Source organism: Rhamphochromis longiceps, linkage group LG1, assembly GCF_057381845.1.
Source record: "Rhamphochromis longiceps isolate RC_006_pf linkage group LG1, R_longiceps_female_GT1.1, whole genome shotgun sequence".
NCBI classification, from domain to species: Eukaryota; Metazoa; Chordata; class Actinopteri; order Cichliformes; family Cichlidae; genus Rhamphochromis; species Rhamphochromis longiceps.
In genome coordinates, this window is record NC_140557.1 from 31,239,054 (window position 1) to 31,256,050 (window position 16,997).

The window sequence follows — 16,997 nt, forward strand, 5'->3', positions numbered from 1 at the left end:
ACACCGTCACCTTCACCCTCCACATCTTCTCGAGCTCTTCTCTGAGCCCTTGGTACTTCTCGAGCTTCTCGTGTTCCTTCTTCCTGATGTTGCTGTTATTCGGAACCGCTACATCGATCACTACGGCCGTCTTCTTCTGTTTGTCTACCACCACTATGTCCGGTTGGTTAGCCACCAACATTTTGTCCGTCTGTATCTGGAAGTCCCACAGGATCTTAGCTCGGTCATTCTCCACCACCCTTGGGGGCATCTCCCATTTTGACTCCCAGGTTATACTCGGCACAGATGTTCCTGTACACTATGCCGGCCACTTGGTTATGGCGTTCCATGTATGCCTTGCCTGCTAGCATCTTGCACCCTGCTGTTATGTGCTGAATTGTTTCTGGAGCATCTTTACACAGCCTGCACCTGGGGTCTTGCCTGGTGTGATAGACCCCAGCCTCTATGGATCTTGTGCTCAGAGCTTGTTCTTGTGCTGCCATGATTAGTGCCTCTGTGCTGTCTTTCAGTCCAGCTTTGTCCAGCCACTGGTAGGATTTCTGGATATCAGCCACCTCCTCTATCTGCCGGTGGTACATACCGTGCAGGGGCCTGTCCTTCCATGATGGTTCCTCGTCTCCCTCCTCTTTCTTGGGTTTCTGCTGCCTGAGGTATTCACTGAGCACTCGGTCAGTTGGGGCCATCTTCCCAATGTATTCTTGGATGTTCGTTGTCTCATCCTGGACTGTGGTGCTGACACTCACCAGTCCCCGGCCCCTTCCTTCCGCTTAGCGTACAGCCTCAGGGTGCTGGACTTGGGGTGAAACCCTCCATGCATGGTAAGGAGCTTTCTTGTCTTTATGTCAGTGGCTTCTATCTCCTCCTTTGGCCAGCCTATTACCCCAGCAGGGTACCTGATCGTGTTGATGGCCCGGATCTTGTTCTTACCATTCAGCTGACTCCTCAGGACTTGCCCGACCCTCTGCAGGTACTTAGTGGTTGCAGCTTTCCTAGCGGCCTCTTCATGGTTCCCATTCACCTGCGGGATCCCCAGGTACTTGTAACTGTCCTCTATGTCTGCAATGTTGCCTTCTGGTAGTTTGATCCCCTCCATTCTGACTACCTTCCCTCTCCTTGTTACCATCCGACTACACTTCTCCAGTCCGAACAACATTCCGATGTCATTGCTGTATAGCCTGGTAGTGTGGATCAGTGAATCGATGTCTCGTTCACTCTTGGCATACAGCTTGATGTCATCCATGTACAGGGGGTGGCTGACAACTGCTCCGTTCCGTAGTCGGTATCCGTAGCCAGTCTTGTCAATGATCTCACTGAGGGGGTTCAGGCCTATGCAGAACAGCAGTGGGGACAGAGCATCTCCTTGGTAGATCCCGCACTTGATGGTGACTTGTGCTATGGGCTTGAGGTTGGCCTCCAGTGTTATACGCCACATCCCCATTGAGTTCCTGATGAAGGCTCTCAGGGTCCTGTTGATCTTATATAGTTCTAGGCATTTCGGTATGAAAAGGGGAAAAGAACTACAATGCTTGGACACTGCTAGCATGGGCGCCCACACAAACGCAAAGCAGGAGATGAAGCATCGCTGAATATGTTTCCAAACCAACTTCATTCTAAGCCAAAGACTAGAAAATATGGTGAAGCATATCTTCCCTTTGGCTTCACCTGCACAAGTGCCAAGGTAGGTCTCCCCTGCATAATTGCTTTTCCCTTCGTCGGGAGCACGCGCTGGGCTGTCCAAATCACGAAGCGCGAACATTTTTCTTGTAAAACAAAGGGGAGCCCAGCAGCAAAAAGAGTTTGGGAACCACTGGCTTAGCCAGTCCCGGTGTCTCTCATCAGCTGGCAGCTGGTTCATTTGTGCTGCCAGACGCTCGTGGAGTGCAGTCAGCTTCTTCAGCCAGTAGGCGTGAACCATGTCAGGTCCTGGTGCTGTCCAACTCTTCATACTGGAGACCCTTTCTTGGATGTCTGCCGCTGTGATGGTTACTGGACCCTGTTCAGGGAGGTCGCTGTGGTCTGCCCTCAGATCCACTAGCCACTGAGCATTGCCGTTATGGGTTGCGTCCTTCTCCCATATGCTCTTCCAGTATTCCTCAGTCTCCAGCCTTGGTGGTGCTCTTCTCATATTGTTCCCTTGCCACTGAGAGTACACCTTGGCTGGTTCTGTGCAGAACAGCTGGTTTATTCTCCTGCCTTCGATCTCTCTGGTGTACCTCTTCAAGCGGCTGGCCAAGTCTGTGAGTCATTGCTTGGCATTTTCCAAGGCCTCAGGTATGGACAGGTTCCTGTACTTCTTAGGCACCTTCTTCATTGCACCTTTCTGCAACTCCGATAGTTGGCTAACCTCCCTCCGTGCTACCTTGATCTTAGCCTCTAGCCTCCTTCTCCATAGAGGGTACTGCCCCTTGTGGCTGTTCAACTTGTAGCCAAGCATCTCACTCATCACTGCTGCCATATTGTAGATCAGCTTGTTAGTCTGTTAGTTAATGGAGACTGTAGGTATCGTCTGTAGTGCTGCATTAACATCATCTAGTAGATCTTCTGAGGGTACTTCACGTAGTCTTGGCTACAGGGGATGCAGGTTTCAAGCTTGGCTATGATTTTATCTTTCAGGTCAGTTCCTCTCGCACTCAACGATCCTTCTCTTTGCACACTTGGGGCTTGGTACCCAATCTTGGGTGGGGGTGATGATATCTCCCCCCTAACCTGGCGTCCTGGTTCCCCCTTGCCCTAAGGATTTTAGTTCAAGTCCATTTTAACTACTTAACTACTACTCAGCACTTGCAGAGGATGAGAAATGACGGTCTGAATCTTCACGGATGGATTAACTGTAGTCTGTGAAAACTACCATGGTAGTACATGACATGTACATTTTCATTTCCCTCTCCGCTCTCATCCTTTAGTCTGCTTCTCTCTCTCCACATAAGCATCTGTGCTTCATTAGCTCTTTGGATTCTTTCATTTTCCTCCCAGCAATAACAAATTGAACCCAGCGAGCCGACCGCTGAAAGATCTGGCGTCCCACAAAACGCAGTGTCCATATATTACCACGGCCAGCGTGGTTAACAGTGTCCACCGAGTGACACAGGCCACAATATTTTCAAGCGCACGCATGTGGTGAAACTAAGAAAAATTGCTTTTCATGTTTGCATTTTTTTCTTTTAGCTTGAGCCAAATAAAGAGCCAAATGATGAGGCTGCTGTAATTTGCTGAGAGTTCAGAGTCAGAGTTTGGCATTTTGTGGTAAAAAGGCATTTTTTCTTTCTAGGACAGAGCTAATTAAAAAAAGTGATACCAGTCTCATTTTTGTACAGCACATGTAAGGTCACTACCAACGGTTAGTTAGTTTAGCTTAGCACAAACGCACTGGTAATGTGTTTTTTAAGGTTGAAAGAAGCCACGTGTAGCTGCAGCTCTAAAGGTCACAAATCAGCTCATTGTGTCTTGTTGCTATACTTCTTTTTTTTAACTTGTGGTGTAGAATCTCAGTGAGCTTTAAATAATATCTATTATAAATGTTAGTTTTTAGTTCATTTACCTCACATGTTAAAAACATATTGTTCCAATTGTCTAGTTTCCAAAGGATGCTGGTAAGAGTCATCAACCGTTCTCAGAGCCATCAATCTGTTCTTAATTGTGTTTCTGTTGCACACCAGATTTTAAATACTTGAAGCTGGAGTTTTGTTTTTTTCTTTTTCATTCTTTCTTTGTTACAAAAGACAGCTGGAAAAGTACAAGTCATAAATCTGTAATTCTCCAGCAGTTTTTCTGCTCATACAATGACTGTCCCACATAAAAACTACCTGACCCAGGGGGTGTGAGCCTGGCCTGCCCGTCTGCATTTCACTAGTACACGCTGTTAACACCGAGCACAATGCTGAGCTTTATCTCAGGGGGATGTGTGTTGCTCTTGCAGTGGAGCATCCAGTTTTTTCCTCTCTTTTTTAAAATTTCTGATGTGACATTGCGATAGAGACTTGGCCTACTTGCACCTCCTCAACAAAACGCATTGCCACGCAGGGCACACCTGCAAACTGTGCTGTTCAGGATGTAACTGAGCAGGTTTAGGCCTCTCTTTGGGATGCTGCTTGTTTTAATCAAGCCTTTTCTCACACATGCTGCTGCTTATGAAGCTCCACGTTGTTTAAGTTGGCTGCAGATGTGTTGTGACAGGATATGATGTCATTTGCAAGAGCCAACACTCCCCAAGTATGTTTTTTCTGAGAGCTCGGGGACAGTTTTGAGCTTCCATCATGAAACTATATGTTTCATTCGTAAGTACTTGTTTGCATTGGTTTGCATACATGTTCCTGAGGAGACACTGAGACATGAGGTGAGAGGAAACCTTGGCTGAGGCTCCTGAAATTAATTGCAAATGTTGTGTAGTGTGTACATTGAAGGTTTCTGAAATGAATTAAAACCAAAATACTTGCTGGAATAAATTTGGAGATGCAGGAACACAAGTACAGCTTGAAGACTAAGGCAAGCCTCAAATTCTCAAACACAGATGTCAGCTGTGTGAGAGCACTGAATGTTTTCTTTTATGACCTATGTATTACACTTCATTTTTCAGTATGATGAGCCAAAATATCTAAATCATTGGAAAAAATCCCAGGAACAACATAAAGTAAAACACAGCAACAAAGAAGTCTTGAGACATTTATCGATGCCTTTCTTTGAATGTGTGTGTTTTTTTTCTTGTTTTGCTGCAGCTTTATGGAGCTGGTGACTGCTGTGAAAAACAAAGCATTTGCAGGACTCAGAAAATTAAGTACACAAATGCACAGGATTACCTGATATATAAAAACAGGTTTTAGCAGTTGGAGCATTCAGATGTGTGTTTGCATGATGTCACACTTGTTGCAGGAATGAATGTCCAAGCAAAATCACTCCGAGGTTAGAGCATGCAGCACACAGAGAGCTACATTTCAGATTCTACAGGCCTCAGTTAGTATGTTAGCTGTTAAAGTTAATGACAGTGCAATTAGAAAAAGACTGAACGAGTACGACTTGTTTGGGAGCATTCGCAGGAGAGAGAGAAAAGACAGCTTCGGTTTGCAAAGCTGACAAACCACAAACAAACAAACCACAAGATGTCTGTAGCAATATTATTTGGATAGTTAACACTGAAATAGAGATGTTTGGCCAAAATGCAAAACCCCATGTCTGAAGAAAATCAAACACAGCACATCAGGATAAGCGTTTCAACTATCACCAACCTTTAAGCACGGTGGTGGAGGGGGGATGATTGGGGCTTGTGTTGCAACCACAGGACCTGGGTACCTTGCAGTCACTCAGTTGACCATGTAATACCATCTAGTCAAATTTGAGGCCGCCAGCTAAAGCTTGGCCCAAACACGGCAGAAACTCTACAACAGAAAGGCAGAAAAAAAATAAAGTTAAATTTAAAATAATAAAGGTGGTGCGATGGGCCAGTTAGAGAGCCCAGCCTGATTGAAAACTGTAACACGGATATTAACTGTACTCATAGATACCCACTGTTGCAGTAATAGTGTTTCATTTACTTCTGCTTTTCTCTGAAGTGCTCACCTGTTATTCCCTTGATCCAGACGGTCCTGTTTTCCTTCATTTACGACTCCATTGCAACCAGCCAAAATGTTATCAGCACCTCATTTACACAAAGTGTCATTTTCACAGCTGCTATTTCATTTTATTGGAGCTAGTTCATTATAACTGCTTTATCAGTTTTACCGCACTGCCAGCCTAACTGCTGTTTGTCAGTATTGTTTGCAGTGTTTCACGTGCGCTTCCAAATGCCAGCTGCTGCTATTATTATTACTGGATGCGTTCAGCTCACTTTGCATAGTCAGGTGCACAAGCCGGGGTCCAGCAGGTGAGATATGGCCTGGAATAAGTGGAGATTATCAATAAACCCATGGCGGATTTACAGCGCAGTAAAACCACAAACACTAAGAAGCTTTGTTTTAGGCCACAGAAAGCAGGGCGTCGTTTGCCAAAAGAACAAACAGCATGTTACTGGATTTTGTAGGATTTAAATTGATCCATTTCTGTTTAGGTTATTTGGTATGTAATAAGTTCATATTCCTTGAAACTATGACAAATAGTCCTGGCATACTACACCAGGCTGAGAGTACCGGGAGATGACAACAGACAGAGAGCCGAGCTCTGTTTCCCTGTAAACACTCTTGGAGTGGACTTGACAAATTGGCCATTTAGAAGCAAATCTGTCTAAATGAATGTGTGTTTCTTTCCCTGGGCACTTTGTCTCTCTAATGCAGTGTGCTGCCAGGGCGGAGAATGCCCCAGCTTTGTGGCATTTTATGAGGACAATAGTAAACCTCGATGGCTCGTCTGACTGGTTACTCCGGATGAAATACGCCTGTGGGCTGTAGATGCGCACGGAATGCCAACGGAAGGAGAGAGGAGGGTGAACACAGTCTGAGCAGTGTGAATTTAAGAGGAGAGCAGGGCAGCCAGCCAGAGGAGTTGAATGCTCTTTGTTCTGCCACATGGTTACCGATGAGTATTCCTAACTATAATCTATGTGGCGGACTGATTTGGTGATGACTCTTCATTACAAAATTTCCGAGAGCCAACAGATTAAACTATGCTTACACGTCCAGCTTGTATTTAATCCTGACTTTACACAAGCTGTTTCTGTATAAAGGATCTAATACAAAACTGGACAATGATTTTTTTAATTGATACACTCCCTCTTTCTAAAATCCAAATGACACGTTTGTGTGTCCCACCCCATCTCTAGGTATAGGCTGTGAAACTCTTTAATCCTGAATCTAAACTCGCTTTAGCTGTGTCAGTAGGGAGTATGTAAAACAGAACAATGCAGGGATCTTTTAATTGATCCACACTCCCTCCTTCTGAAATCTAAAAGAAATGGGTGCATGCCCTTCCTGTGCGCCTTCCTAATTTCAACTACAATACGAGCTGACAGCTTACAACAGTTACCCACCCATCCTGCATCGGGACGTCCATGGAAACATTGTGGGACATTTCTGATGTTTCTAAAAATTACAGCCATTTCATTTATTTTGAGCTAGTGAAGTGAAAAAGTCTTCACTATTGTTCTTATTTCCAGCTCCTTCTCTTCTCTATTTTTACTTGATTAGAGTAGCTGTGCATGATTCGCAGTTCAAACTGACCTCTCTTCATTTTCTATCGGACCCTGGTGCAGTTCCTCAAATTCCCTTGTCTGAAACAAGCTGTTTTGCGTGCTCTGCCTTTAAGCTAACATTCTTCTGATTGGTTGCCCCTTACAAACAGAAGGTTTAAAGAGCAGATGGCCGGGACTTATTTGCTGACAGCCAGAGCTGTTTGTCTGAGATGTCATCAGTAATATCTTGTCTCACTGACAACACAGGAAGCTAAAAATTGTTTTGTCGCATGCAAAGCAGTCTGAAGTCTGAGTGTTTGGCTCATTACACGTATACTGACGTCATGATTTGAAACTGAAGCTCGTGTTTACCATTGTAACAGTGTATGTATGATAGAAGATAAGGAAAAAACACATTAAAGCCACTTTTTTTTTTCAATTAGAATACAGTCTTAATATTTTGCCACTTATTGTTTCTGCTTAGTTTTTCTTAAAGTCTGCTGGGCCTTTAACTGCTGAATGTAACAACCTGGATATTGTGCTTTGTTCCACTTTGAGTACTAAATTACTGCTGTTAGTGCACTTCTTCAAGATACTGATTCATGTCATCATCCATTACCAAGGAACACTCAACTAATGAGCAAAATAGGAACATTTAAAACCCAAATGTTTATCTGCTTTTGAATACCTTAGTATTCAAAAGCAGATAAACATTTGGGTGCCAGATTTTATGATACCCTGCGTATAGTGCTTGCAACACTTCGGCAATCAATAACACAGAAGGTTAAAATAAAAATCTACAAATCACACATTTAAAATTCAGTAAATCTGCAAATGTCATTTCCTCAGTGATGTAACCGCCTGTAAACCAGCGTGCAGTTCACTTTTCTGACATCAAATGACTTCAATTTCAACAGAAAGAAAATTAAAAACAATAAATAATTGTACCACTGTGTCAACAAAAATGTGACAAGAGTCACATTTATTAGCTCGACAGACAGTGAGCTCGATACATTCCACCACCCAACTCTGCCCTTTGTTCCATAAACACTCACAGCACGTCGGCGCCCTCATACAGCAGGAATTCTTCAAATTATCTCAAAAACTAAAAGTACGCACGTTCAAGCTGACGAACACAATGACTGTGTGACAAAAGTAGGAGCCAGAGTTCATGTGCACATTCTTATTGTCAATTCAGTTCATTTAAAATGACCCTGAGCAATAATCTGTGTAAACATTTCTACATTCGCTCCAAACTCAGAAAATGGAGGAAAAAAAAAAGTCTGTGCCTCCTCTTCCATGACGTCCTCGCTCAATATGTACACAGGAGAAAATCTGTTTTATAGGCATGCTGGTGTTCTTGTTTACATACTTTTTGTTTCTGTGCATATACACGACACCAATGGTTCTCTGAAGTCATTAAATATTTGAAGCATTGCTTTATGTTTTTAACTCTTTTTTTGATAATGGAGTATGACGGAGACTGTAATAGAAATAGATTTCATATATATAGTTATATACTGTATTGAGGGAGTGCATTCAGATTCTCCAGCAGTAGATATGTGGGGTGACAGCTTTTCTGCATACAGTGCGGGGCAATCGACGTGCTAAGGGAAAGACAGTGAGCAGCAGAGGTCATTCTGAGCTAAGCTCTGGATCAGTCTGCACCACTCGGCCCTCTTCTGGGTGATGTAGGCTGGGGTGATCATTTGCACAGGAAGGCGTGGCGAGCCCTCCACCCGGGCCTTCTCGCACAAGGCCTCGGCAATACAGATAACATACATGCCACAGTCATAGCTGTTCTGCTGGGATGGGCAGGGCTCCTCGACAAACAGCGCTTTCCTCCCTGCGCCCAGGAAAGGCTCCAACTTGCTGGCGATGCGCCGTGCGTGAAGTGAATTGCTGCCATTTTGAGAGTCATAGTGGGCAAAGTGGTTGGAGTTGTGATGATAAAGCAAGAGGCTCCAGTGGGACCCTCCAGCGGTCTGGTTGGAGTTGTCATTCACTGCTAGGAAGACCCAGCGACGAGAAGCAAGATCCAGTGGCTCCAGAAACAATGCCAACTCATCAGGGCAGGAAGCACATTTGATGAACTGGGTGACCTCTGGGCTGATAAAGATAACGGCTTCCCCCAGGACTCTAAAGCGCTCGGCAGCAAAGTACTCAAAAGCAAAACCAATGACTTGGTCATTAAGCCAGTAAGGTCCTTCCAGTAGAGAGACATCAGAGCGCCGCAGCAGGCTGTCATGATAGCTGAGCACTACAGGATCCATCCTCCAGAGCAGTCAGAGCGTGTCAATCTGAAAATACACAGAAACGCTTTAATGCTTAGGGTTCGGCTAATTGATTCGTCAGAAATTTACTGCTCGTGTTTTCTTTAATATGAGAACTGCTTTTCTTTGTCTCGTACTGCTCTTTTCTAAAATAGGTCCAATCAGCACATACTACCTTAAGGACGCTGTGATCTCACAAGCAATATTATTTAGCAGCTGTTGATCATCTACTCAGCAGAGCAGTAATTTCACAGAATAGAAACAGGTTCAGGGAGGGGGACCAATCTGACGAATTTAAAGGCGTCATTTGGGTTTCTTAGAGAATGCAAAAGGCTTCATTCACTTCATTCTGATGCCAGTTGGCCAGTACAGCCTGACACTGGTTTCAAACATGAAGCTTTTTTTCCACAGATCTCATCCTGGACTAGTGATTCAAACGCAGTCACAGTCTGTGTTCATTTAAGCAACTCGCACAAACTGTTAAACTTCACTGAAGCTAAAGCAGACTGCCTGTTTCTGGGATCCTTGTTGACTTTCTGTTCGCTACTTTGCTTTATTACTCACTCAGACACATTAACTGGAGCCGTTTTAGCGCACTGGCTGATCAGGTTATTTTCAGAGATGTTACAGTAGCGCTTTGCTGGGCCGGGAATCCACTGCGGAGCATCACATTACTGCAATGCGTTTACTTCAGCAGGCAGCTCTCCGCTCAATCGAGCCTGCGTTTTTAGCTTGAGCTCGCTAACCGACAGTTTTTAGCGTCACTCGTAGCCAAAAAACTGAGTTAAATAGCAGACTGAGCATGCGCCACATTAACCGTTGGCTGCCAAACTGAAATACACAGTGTCCATTAAGTGTCCTACCTGTAAATGACACATTCAAATTAAAAGTACCACGAAAACACGAGCGGTGAAGCCCCTCATTGCAATGACTATCGTAAATCGCGGCGAGAAGACCGTAACATTTTGCGACAGTGGGGTGGAGATAAGCTTGCTTGTGATTGGCTCCTTGCATTGGGGTATGAGCACGTGAGCGTTACTGAAAAACTGACATTCTGTGTCGTTACATGCAAGCACAGGAGAAGTGTCTTTCTTTGTATTTTACAGCGAATAAGGCGAGATAAAACCACGTATTTTAAAATCAAGTGAATTTCCGTCATTTTAGTCTTTTTTTAAACTCTAACATGACCCCCAAAGGTTATAATCCATTATCGGAAACCGAGAGGTGCAGTGTGGTTACTGTTGCCCTGTGTGTTTCAGGGTACTTCCGGTTGCTTCGCCCCTCCCCTCCCCTCCGTGTTTTCTCCCCTCCCATCAGCGGCGTGAACGCGCAATGCTGAGCCGCACTGATTAGCAAGACGGAGAGGAGTTTTCAGCGACCGAGCAGCGAAGAACTGCCGTTTAATTGGATTCAAACTGCGAACATGCTCGGATAAAAAGAAAAAGAAAAAAATGCGTAGGTTTTCAACGCGGAGTTGACTTTCGAGGACTTTGCTAAGAGGCAAGTGAGGCGAGTGAGAAGAAAGCAAATTAATTCAGTGGGAATGCAGGGAATTAAATAGAGACTGGGTGATTTTTTTTGCGTGGCTACAAGTGTGTGTAGCTCCACGGTCAAGCCTGACAAGAAACGGGAAAACTCGAGTGCCACTTTAAATTGACTTTACAGCTCACGTCTGGAGGTAAGAGTGATGTTTAGTGATAGTTATACACTGTGGTGCGTTGGGCTGCCCCGCTGTGGGACGATAGGCGTCTGGCTTGAAGCTGCTAGTGAACCTATGATTCAGTTGTAGTCCGTAAGAAACGTTATGACCTGCACTCATTTGCAGCATTGTTTTCAGTTGGCAGACTTAAGTTGTATGTGTGTTTTGGGGTGCTCAGTCGGTGCTTTTGTTCAGTGAGGAGTCTGTCAGAGCTGTGTGTGTGTGTGTGATGTGAGCCTGTAAAAAGTTCTGGCTGCTCCTCACTGAGATGTCATTTCACACTACAGAGGGTGCTTACTCCAGAGCTTCAGCTGGCTGAAGGACAGTTTATAAGAATAACAACCACATGTAACATGACAAACGCAGGCTGGATTTACTTTATTCTTTCATTTTATTTGTGATAGTGCACAATACAAATTACAAAGGGCTCATTTTTATCTTCAAACCATTGACAGGGGTCGTTTTTTTCCATTACAGGCTCAAACAAGGTTTGCAAAAAACATAGGGGAACACCAATGCATGCAAAGATTGATACTGCAAAAATAAGGATATACGTACATGAAACCGTACACAATATGTCACTGCGACATAAACCAGGTATTATGTTTTCACGGTCCTGCAGAAATGGGAGCTATTACTGCGGCAGGGTGGGGTAAGTGGTTACATGTATTATTTAGTGGAGGTCAGACAGAGCAGCTTATAATGCACTGAAGGCAATATGCACTGCAAAGCAGCTGTAATTGTACAGGGAGGTCTAATGGGGTGAAGAAGCTGCTGAATCATTGGCATTGTGTCTCTCTGTGTGTGTGCGTGTGTTTGTGGATGGAGAGCTGACTTAAGACAGATTTTACAACGGATCGCCTGGTTGTGTATCTTGAGTGCACCTGAGTGGGTTTGATCGATTTTATAGTATAGTTACTATAGTTTACCTTAAGAGACTATAGCCTAATTTTTTTTAAGTTATTGGTGAGTTGATCTGCTGTGCTTACCGATTACATTAAGTCATTTTTATACCGTTTTTATGAATGGACAAATGTCACCAGAAGATCATCCAATTTGTGCAAAAAGGATGCTCCTAACGGACTTTTATTTCTATGATCATTTTAAAATATACATTTTGGTGCTAGATGATTATTGTTTAAAAAAAAAAAAAAAAAAAAGGAATGAAGGTAAATGACTTAAATTCATGTTGCTGTGGGTGAGGTGCCCCTAAGAGCCTGTCCTGCCCTCAGATCAGCACAGGTGATGAGGGTAAAGTGGGCCTGTCCTGCAGGAATGTGAGGTCTGAGAAGACACAGCTGCTGCAGCACGAGAGGAAGCCCGGGCTGAGACTCCAGCAACTGGTCCCTGTTGACATCTGACACCCCACAGACCCCGCTGTCTGCTATTTCTAAAGGACCGGCCTCAGTTTTGTATCACATCGGTGTGCAGTGAATGGTCTCGCAGACGCCACCTGAAAGATTGAAGCTGTGATTTAGCAGCTTAGGGCTCAGATTTGAGCACTTCAGAGGAGCTAACCTCTGCTGTTGTTGGAGGCAGTCTGTGGTTTACTAGGAATACTTTAAAGAAATGTTTTTAAGTTTTTGATGGTTCGAGTTACGAAATCGCAAACCTTCATATGCAAGTAGGGTTGCTCCATGCTAAGTTTTAGCTGTTCTTTTGATCGCTACAGTCTGGGACTTAGTCAGTGCTGACTGTCATTCTCAATAAGAAGAGCCAGTGTGTGGCCTTCCTTTGGTCCTCCTCCTTGTGTCTAACTTGAACTCAGTGCCTTTGAAATTGAAACTTTGGAAAATGAAACTGAACAGTTTTAGCCTCTCTGAGGATTTTTCAGTTCACAGTAGTTGCACATCTCAAAAGTGATGGCAGAAGCTGCACAGGATGGGAAGTGACTGTTTTTTTATGTATAATTTAAAGCTTTTTTTTGGCAAATTAAATAATTTGAAAAAATAATACAGTAGCTCATTATTTGGCTTTCAAAATGTCATTGGGGTCTGCGTAACACTAAGATCGAATCTTTACTTACCCTTGCCCTTTTTCGTTTGAAAGACCTCCTCGTAACACGTTTTATTTTTGCCATGCACAGATCTTAATAACCAGCAACAACAAAGTTGCTGCTGTTAAACACCCACAGACTGTAACTGTGATGTGATTAAAACAATGAGTTACCACTAGCTCATAGATGCCGTTTCTGCTGTTTTGTTCTCTTGAGAGTAGAACTAACAACCCTTTTGTCTTGTGACTACTTCTTTGCTCATCCACCAGAGCTCCTGTGATCTCCCATGGGCACCATTCCTCTAAACTCTAGCATAACCTCCCAGTTATCATCCCCCGAGGTGTTACCTGCTGGACTGAATTACCTGCTGCTCTCAGTCACATGCTGCAGGCTTAAAACTTCGGCATGTCCTGAAAAGTGGTGTGGCTGTGTTTTGAGATTGTGTGGCGCAAGTGATTGGCATGCACATGAAGTCATTAAAGAGGAACCTGCTTGTGTTGCACTGAACAAAGCTCTCCTTTCTTTAGTACGCCATTATATGAGGGTGGCTTTGGCCTCACAGGCTCAGCTTCCCCACGTTTTGCATTTCCCCTCATTAATTCGCCGGTGCTAACAGTAGTTGGAGTGAGATGGAGAGAGAAGAAAGTGCATTGTGTTGCTCTTTGCAATTTTGTTTATCTGAAAAAAGCCTAACTTGTTCTTTAATTAATCCTTTACAATGGGGAAACGGAGTGAACAAACAGCACTGGGCTTGCTGGAAGCTCACTTTGTATCCTCTTAAATTAAATTAAATCCTCTGTGTCTTTGTTTTGGACAGAGAAGAAAGTGTTCAAAACCTTTGTGGTTTATTTTTTTAAATTAAATGAATAGGTATGTGAATAGGGATTCTCACTTGCATCCTAATTTATTATTTGAATTTTTAAGGTTTAGATGGATTGTGGAAATTGTAATTAGAGCACAAAAACCAAAACCAAAACACAGAGTTTAAGCCCCATAGAAACACTAATTTCAGAATTCTACTTTTGTCAAAGTACAGCAGTATATCTGCAAAACCTGTGCATGATGACAGAAGACTATAAGCAGGAAACTAAAGTTGTGGATTTGTGGGTGTGTGTTGTGACACAGCTGTGACAATAGCTCCTGGCCCCCTGCAGCCTCATGGTACGGACTGGACAGAGCCCATGGTTAATCCCCAGGCATGTGCTGTTGTGTAATGTTACACAATTCTGTCCACCTACAGAGTGGTCCTACCTCGAAACCACTTAAAACTTTGAACTGACTGAGTTTATCATTTTCTTAAAGCCTTGAATATTGTTATATCAGAAGGAGACAACATTACAATAGATTTGGATATTTAATATTAAAACCTTAGAGAAATATGATTTATGAATTGTTATTGCTGGTCTGCTGGACAGTCCAGAGGACAGGAAGAAATGAAGTTTAAAGTTCTGTCTTTGCACTACACTGCCGTTGTTATCTGTGAGAAATCCTGGCAGTTTACAGTAGTCTGTTCACTGTCAGAATGAGGCAGAAGGGGAGGAAGAGCGGAGATAGCCGTGGGTAACAGACAGCAAACAGGCTGCGATAAGGTGGATTTCGAATGCAGTCCGAGACATGCTCACTAATGGCTGGCATTCTTCTGCTACCTAATCTTTACAGTAGTTATCAGCGCAGTAAATGAGAAGATGATGTAGGCTACTGTGAGATTATGCTTAAGTGTATCTGTTAGCTATGAAACTGTGCTCTTAAGTGTTGCCTCGTTTCACACTCACTGGCACACAGCGATGGTTGTAATTCTGAAATCTTTGATTATTTTTACATGACAGCTGTAACCAAAAACTCAGATTTATGAAAAAAAGGTGGTGGTGGTGGTGGGGGGGGGCACATGCACAGGTAAAAGATGTGCTTGTCATGCGTTGCTTTGTTGCTGCTAATGGACATCCTAGGTAACGGCTGTCTATTTACGACCCTGTCCTATGTCAATCAGCTGTATCATAAAAATAACTAGTTGTGCTTGAGTTGCTTCGTTTGAAGTTCAGAAACTTGAAACGCGTCCTCTTTCCGTCACCCATTGTTGCTTCAAATCATTGAACAGCTTTCTGTGGTCTCTGGTCACCACATATCTGCTAGTTACTTCCTGCGTGGACACCCCTTAAGAGCCTATAATAAATGGCGATGTATTTGATGGTAATACCTAGCCAAAGATGTTCCAGGCTCTGTCCCACGGACTAGCTGCAGGGGTCTGAACCTGATCTGACTGATGAAAATTACAGTATGGTACTCACCCGTGTCCCCAGCTTGACACCTGCCCAGTTTGAAATGGCTCAGATGAGTGGATGGAGTAAACAGACATACAATGATTCCTTTATTTGTTAGTGATTATAATCGGATCACTAGGCAGTTTTGGTGGCGTGGTTGTTAGCACTGTTGCTTCACAGCAAGAATGTCCTGGGTTTGAAGGAAGGCTTTCTGTGTGGAGTTTGCATGTTCTCTCTGGGTACTCCAATTTCCTCCCACAGTTCAAAGACATGTAGGGTAGTGTGCTTAGGTGAATTGGTGATTCTAAATTAACTATAGGTTAATAGGTGTGGATGTGAATTCAAATGAATGTCTGACTCTGTTGGCACTGTGACAGGCTCGCGACCTGTCCACAGTGTACCTAGTCTCTTACCCTAGGCAGCTAGGATATGCTCCAGGCCCCTCTGTGACCCTGAATTGGGTAAGCAGTTTCATATGCTGTAAAATACAGTTCCAGTCAGTATAAACAAGTATAATAAACTGTATGGATAACAACTTGCTACATTCATGTATCTCTTGTTTACATAAGAAAGTTTTTGTATATTTTGAGTAAGTTTGAGGGGCTGTGTGTCTATAAGAAAATAAAAAGCAGAGTTTTGTGATGATTAAAGTACTCCTGTCCTGACATTTCAGTCTCAACAAGCAGAGTTTATGTAATCTTAGATATCATGTATGATTAAAGAATGAGATACTTCTACTGAATCTCCTCGGTGTTCGCTTTAATGTTCCTGCTTGTTTATTTTGGCGCCCACCTGCATTCATGCTTATTAGCCACTGATGCGTTTCATCACACACATTCACTGCGCTGGCTTAGTGGTGTGGTCAAACGACTCCAGTTGGACGCCCTGGAGACGATTACAGGGTCCTTATTGTCTCCACAAAGCACAAGTCCTCCACTCTGCCTGAAAGAGCCCACTTATCAGTGAAGCTGTTTGAGTGGAGCAAATACCTTTGCTCTCCTGAGCAGGTGAGCTACGAAAAGTACCCTCTAAATGCCTGCTGTCCTAGTTTTGGATGGAGAGTTCAGGTCAGAATGAGCTCACAAATTGTTTCATGTTTTTATTTTTGGTGGTAGTTTGGCTTTTGCAGACTTTCATCAGAAGAATCAAAGGGTAACAGCCTCTTTGTAGACTCATCCTTTTTATCACAGGGGATGAACTCTACAGAGAATATGAAGATATATCCAAGTTTGTTTTCTCAGTAGACCAATATAAACAGAGAATATATTGCTTTTCACCGTAGGGGCTCGGTACTTGTCCCTTCTTGTCTACAAACTCATGTGTCTCGTGCTTTACTGTGCTCGTGCGCATTTACAAAAGTGCAGTAAATAAAACAAGACCATGCATGTTTATGCATATTTCAGATCTGTCAGGGGGTATTTGAAGAAATGAAAGAAAAAAAGGAAGCTGTTAAATAAATGTCCAGCATTTCCAAAAAGTAATTTTAATAGCGTGAACTCAGTTTTAGTAATGATTAACACTGGAAGGGTACTCTGCTTGGTTTCTCTTAACACTTTGTGTGTGCAGTTAACCCAGAGGTCGTAACACTATACGTAGCCTCTCTAGAGAGTATCACCGACATCTTCCGTCATCCCCTTGAAGCCTGCAACCAAACTTGCGTTATCATCACGCTGCAAGT

The 16,997-nt window shown here is 43.5% G+C and overlaps 2 protein-coding genes across 9 annotated transcripts in view; one reads left to right on the forward strand and one right to left on the reverse strand.

Annotated features, from left to right (window-relative positions):
* Nucleotides 1-7,791: 7,791 nt before the first annotated feature.
* Nucleotides 7,792-10,341, reverse strand: senp8 (SUMO peptidase family member, NEDD8 specific). Of its 2 annotated transcripts, none has more exons than XM_085406137.1 (2): nucleotides 10,230-10,341; nucleotides 7,792-9,393 (listed from the first exon to the last, which is right to left on the reverse strand). In XM_085406137.1, exon 2 carries the CDS (start codon nucleotides 9,364-9,366, stop codon nucleotides 8,701-8,703), a length of 666 nt encoding a protein of 221 aa, XP_085262263.1. In that variant the 5' UTR covers nucleotides 9,367-9,393; nucleotides 10,230-10,341; the 3' UTR covers nucleotides 7,792-8,700. The 2 variants fall into 2 exon arrangements, with proteins under 2 accessions (XP_085262263.1, XP_085262254.1); XM_085406128.1 differs by lacking the exon at nucleotides 10,230-10,341 and adding an exon at nucleotides 9,931-10,069.
* A 345-nt stretch (nucleotides 10,342-10,686) lies between these two features.
* Nucleotides 10,687-16,997, forward strand: part of myo9aa (myosin IXAa) — a 96,841-nt gene continuing 90,530 nt past the window's right edge. For 6 of the 7 annotated variants that reach the window (XM_085406065.1, XM_085406082.1, XM_085406115.1 and 3 more), the window contains exon 1: nucleotides 10,687-11,044. The gene's annotated coding sequence lies outside the window, so the exon portion shown is untranslated. The remainder of the gene's footprint in view (nucleotides 11,045-16,997) is intronic. The other variant, XM_085406076.1, reaches the window with a different exon arrangement.

Coding starts and splice junctions, on each gene's coding strand:
- senp8 (XM_085406137.1), bottom strand. CDS start 9,366: ATGGATCCTGTAGTGCTCAGCTATCATGACAGCCTGCTGCGGCGCTCT.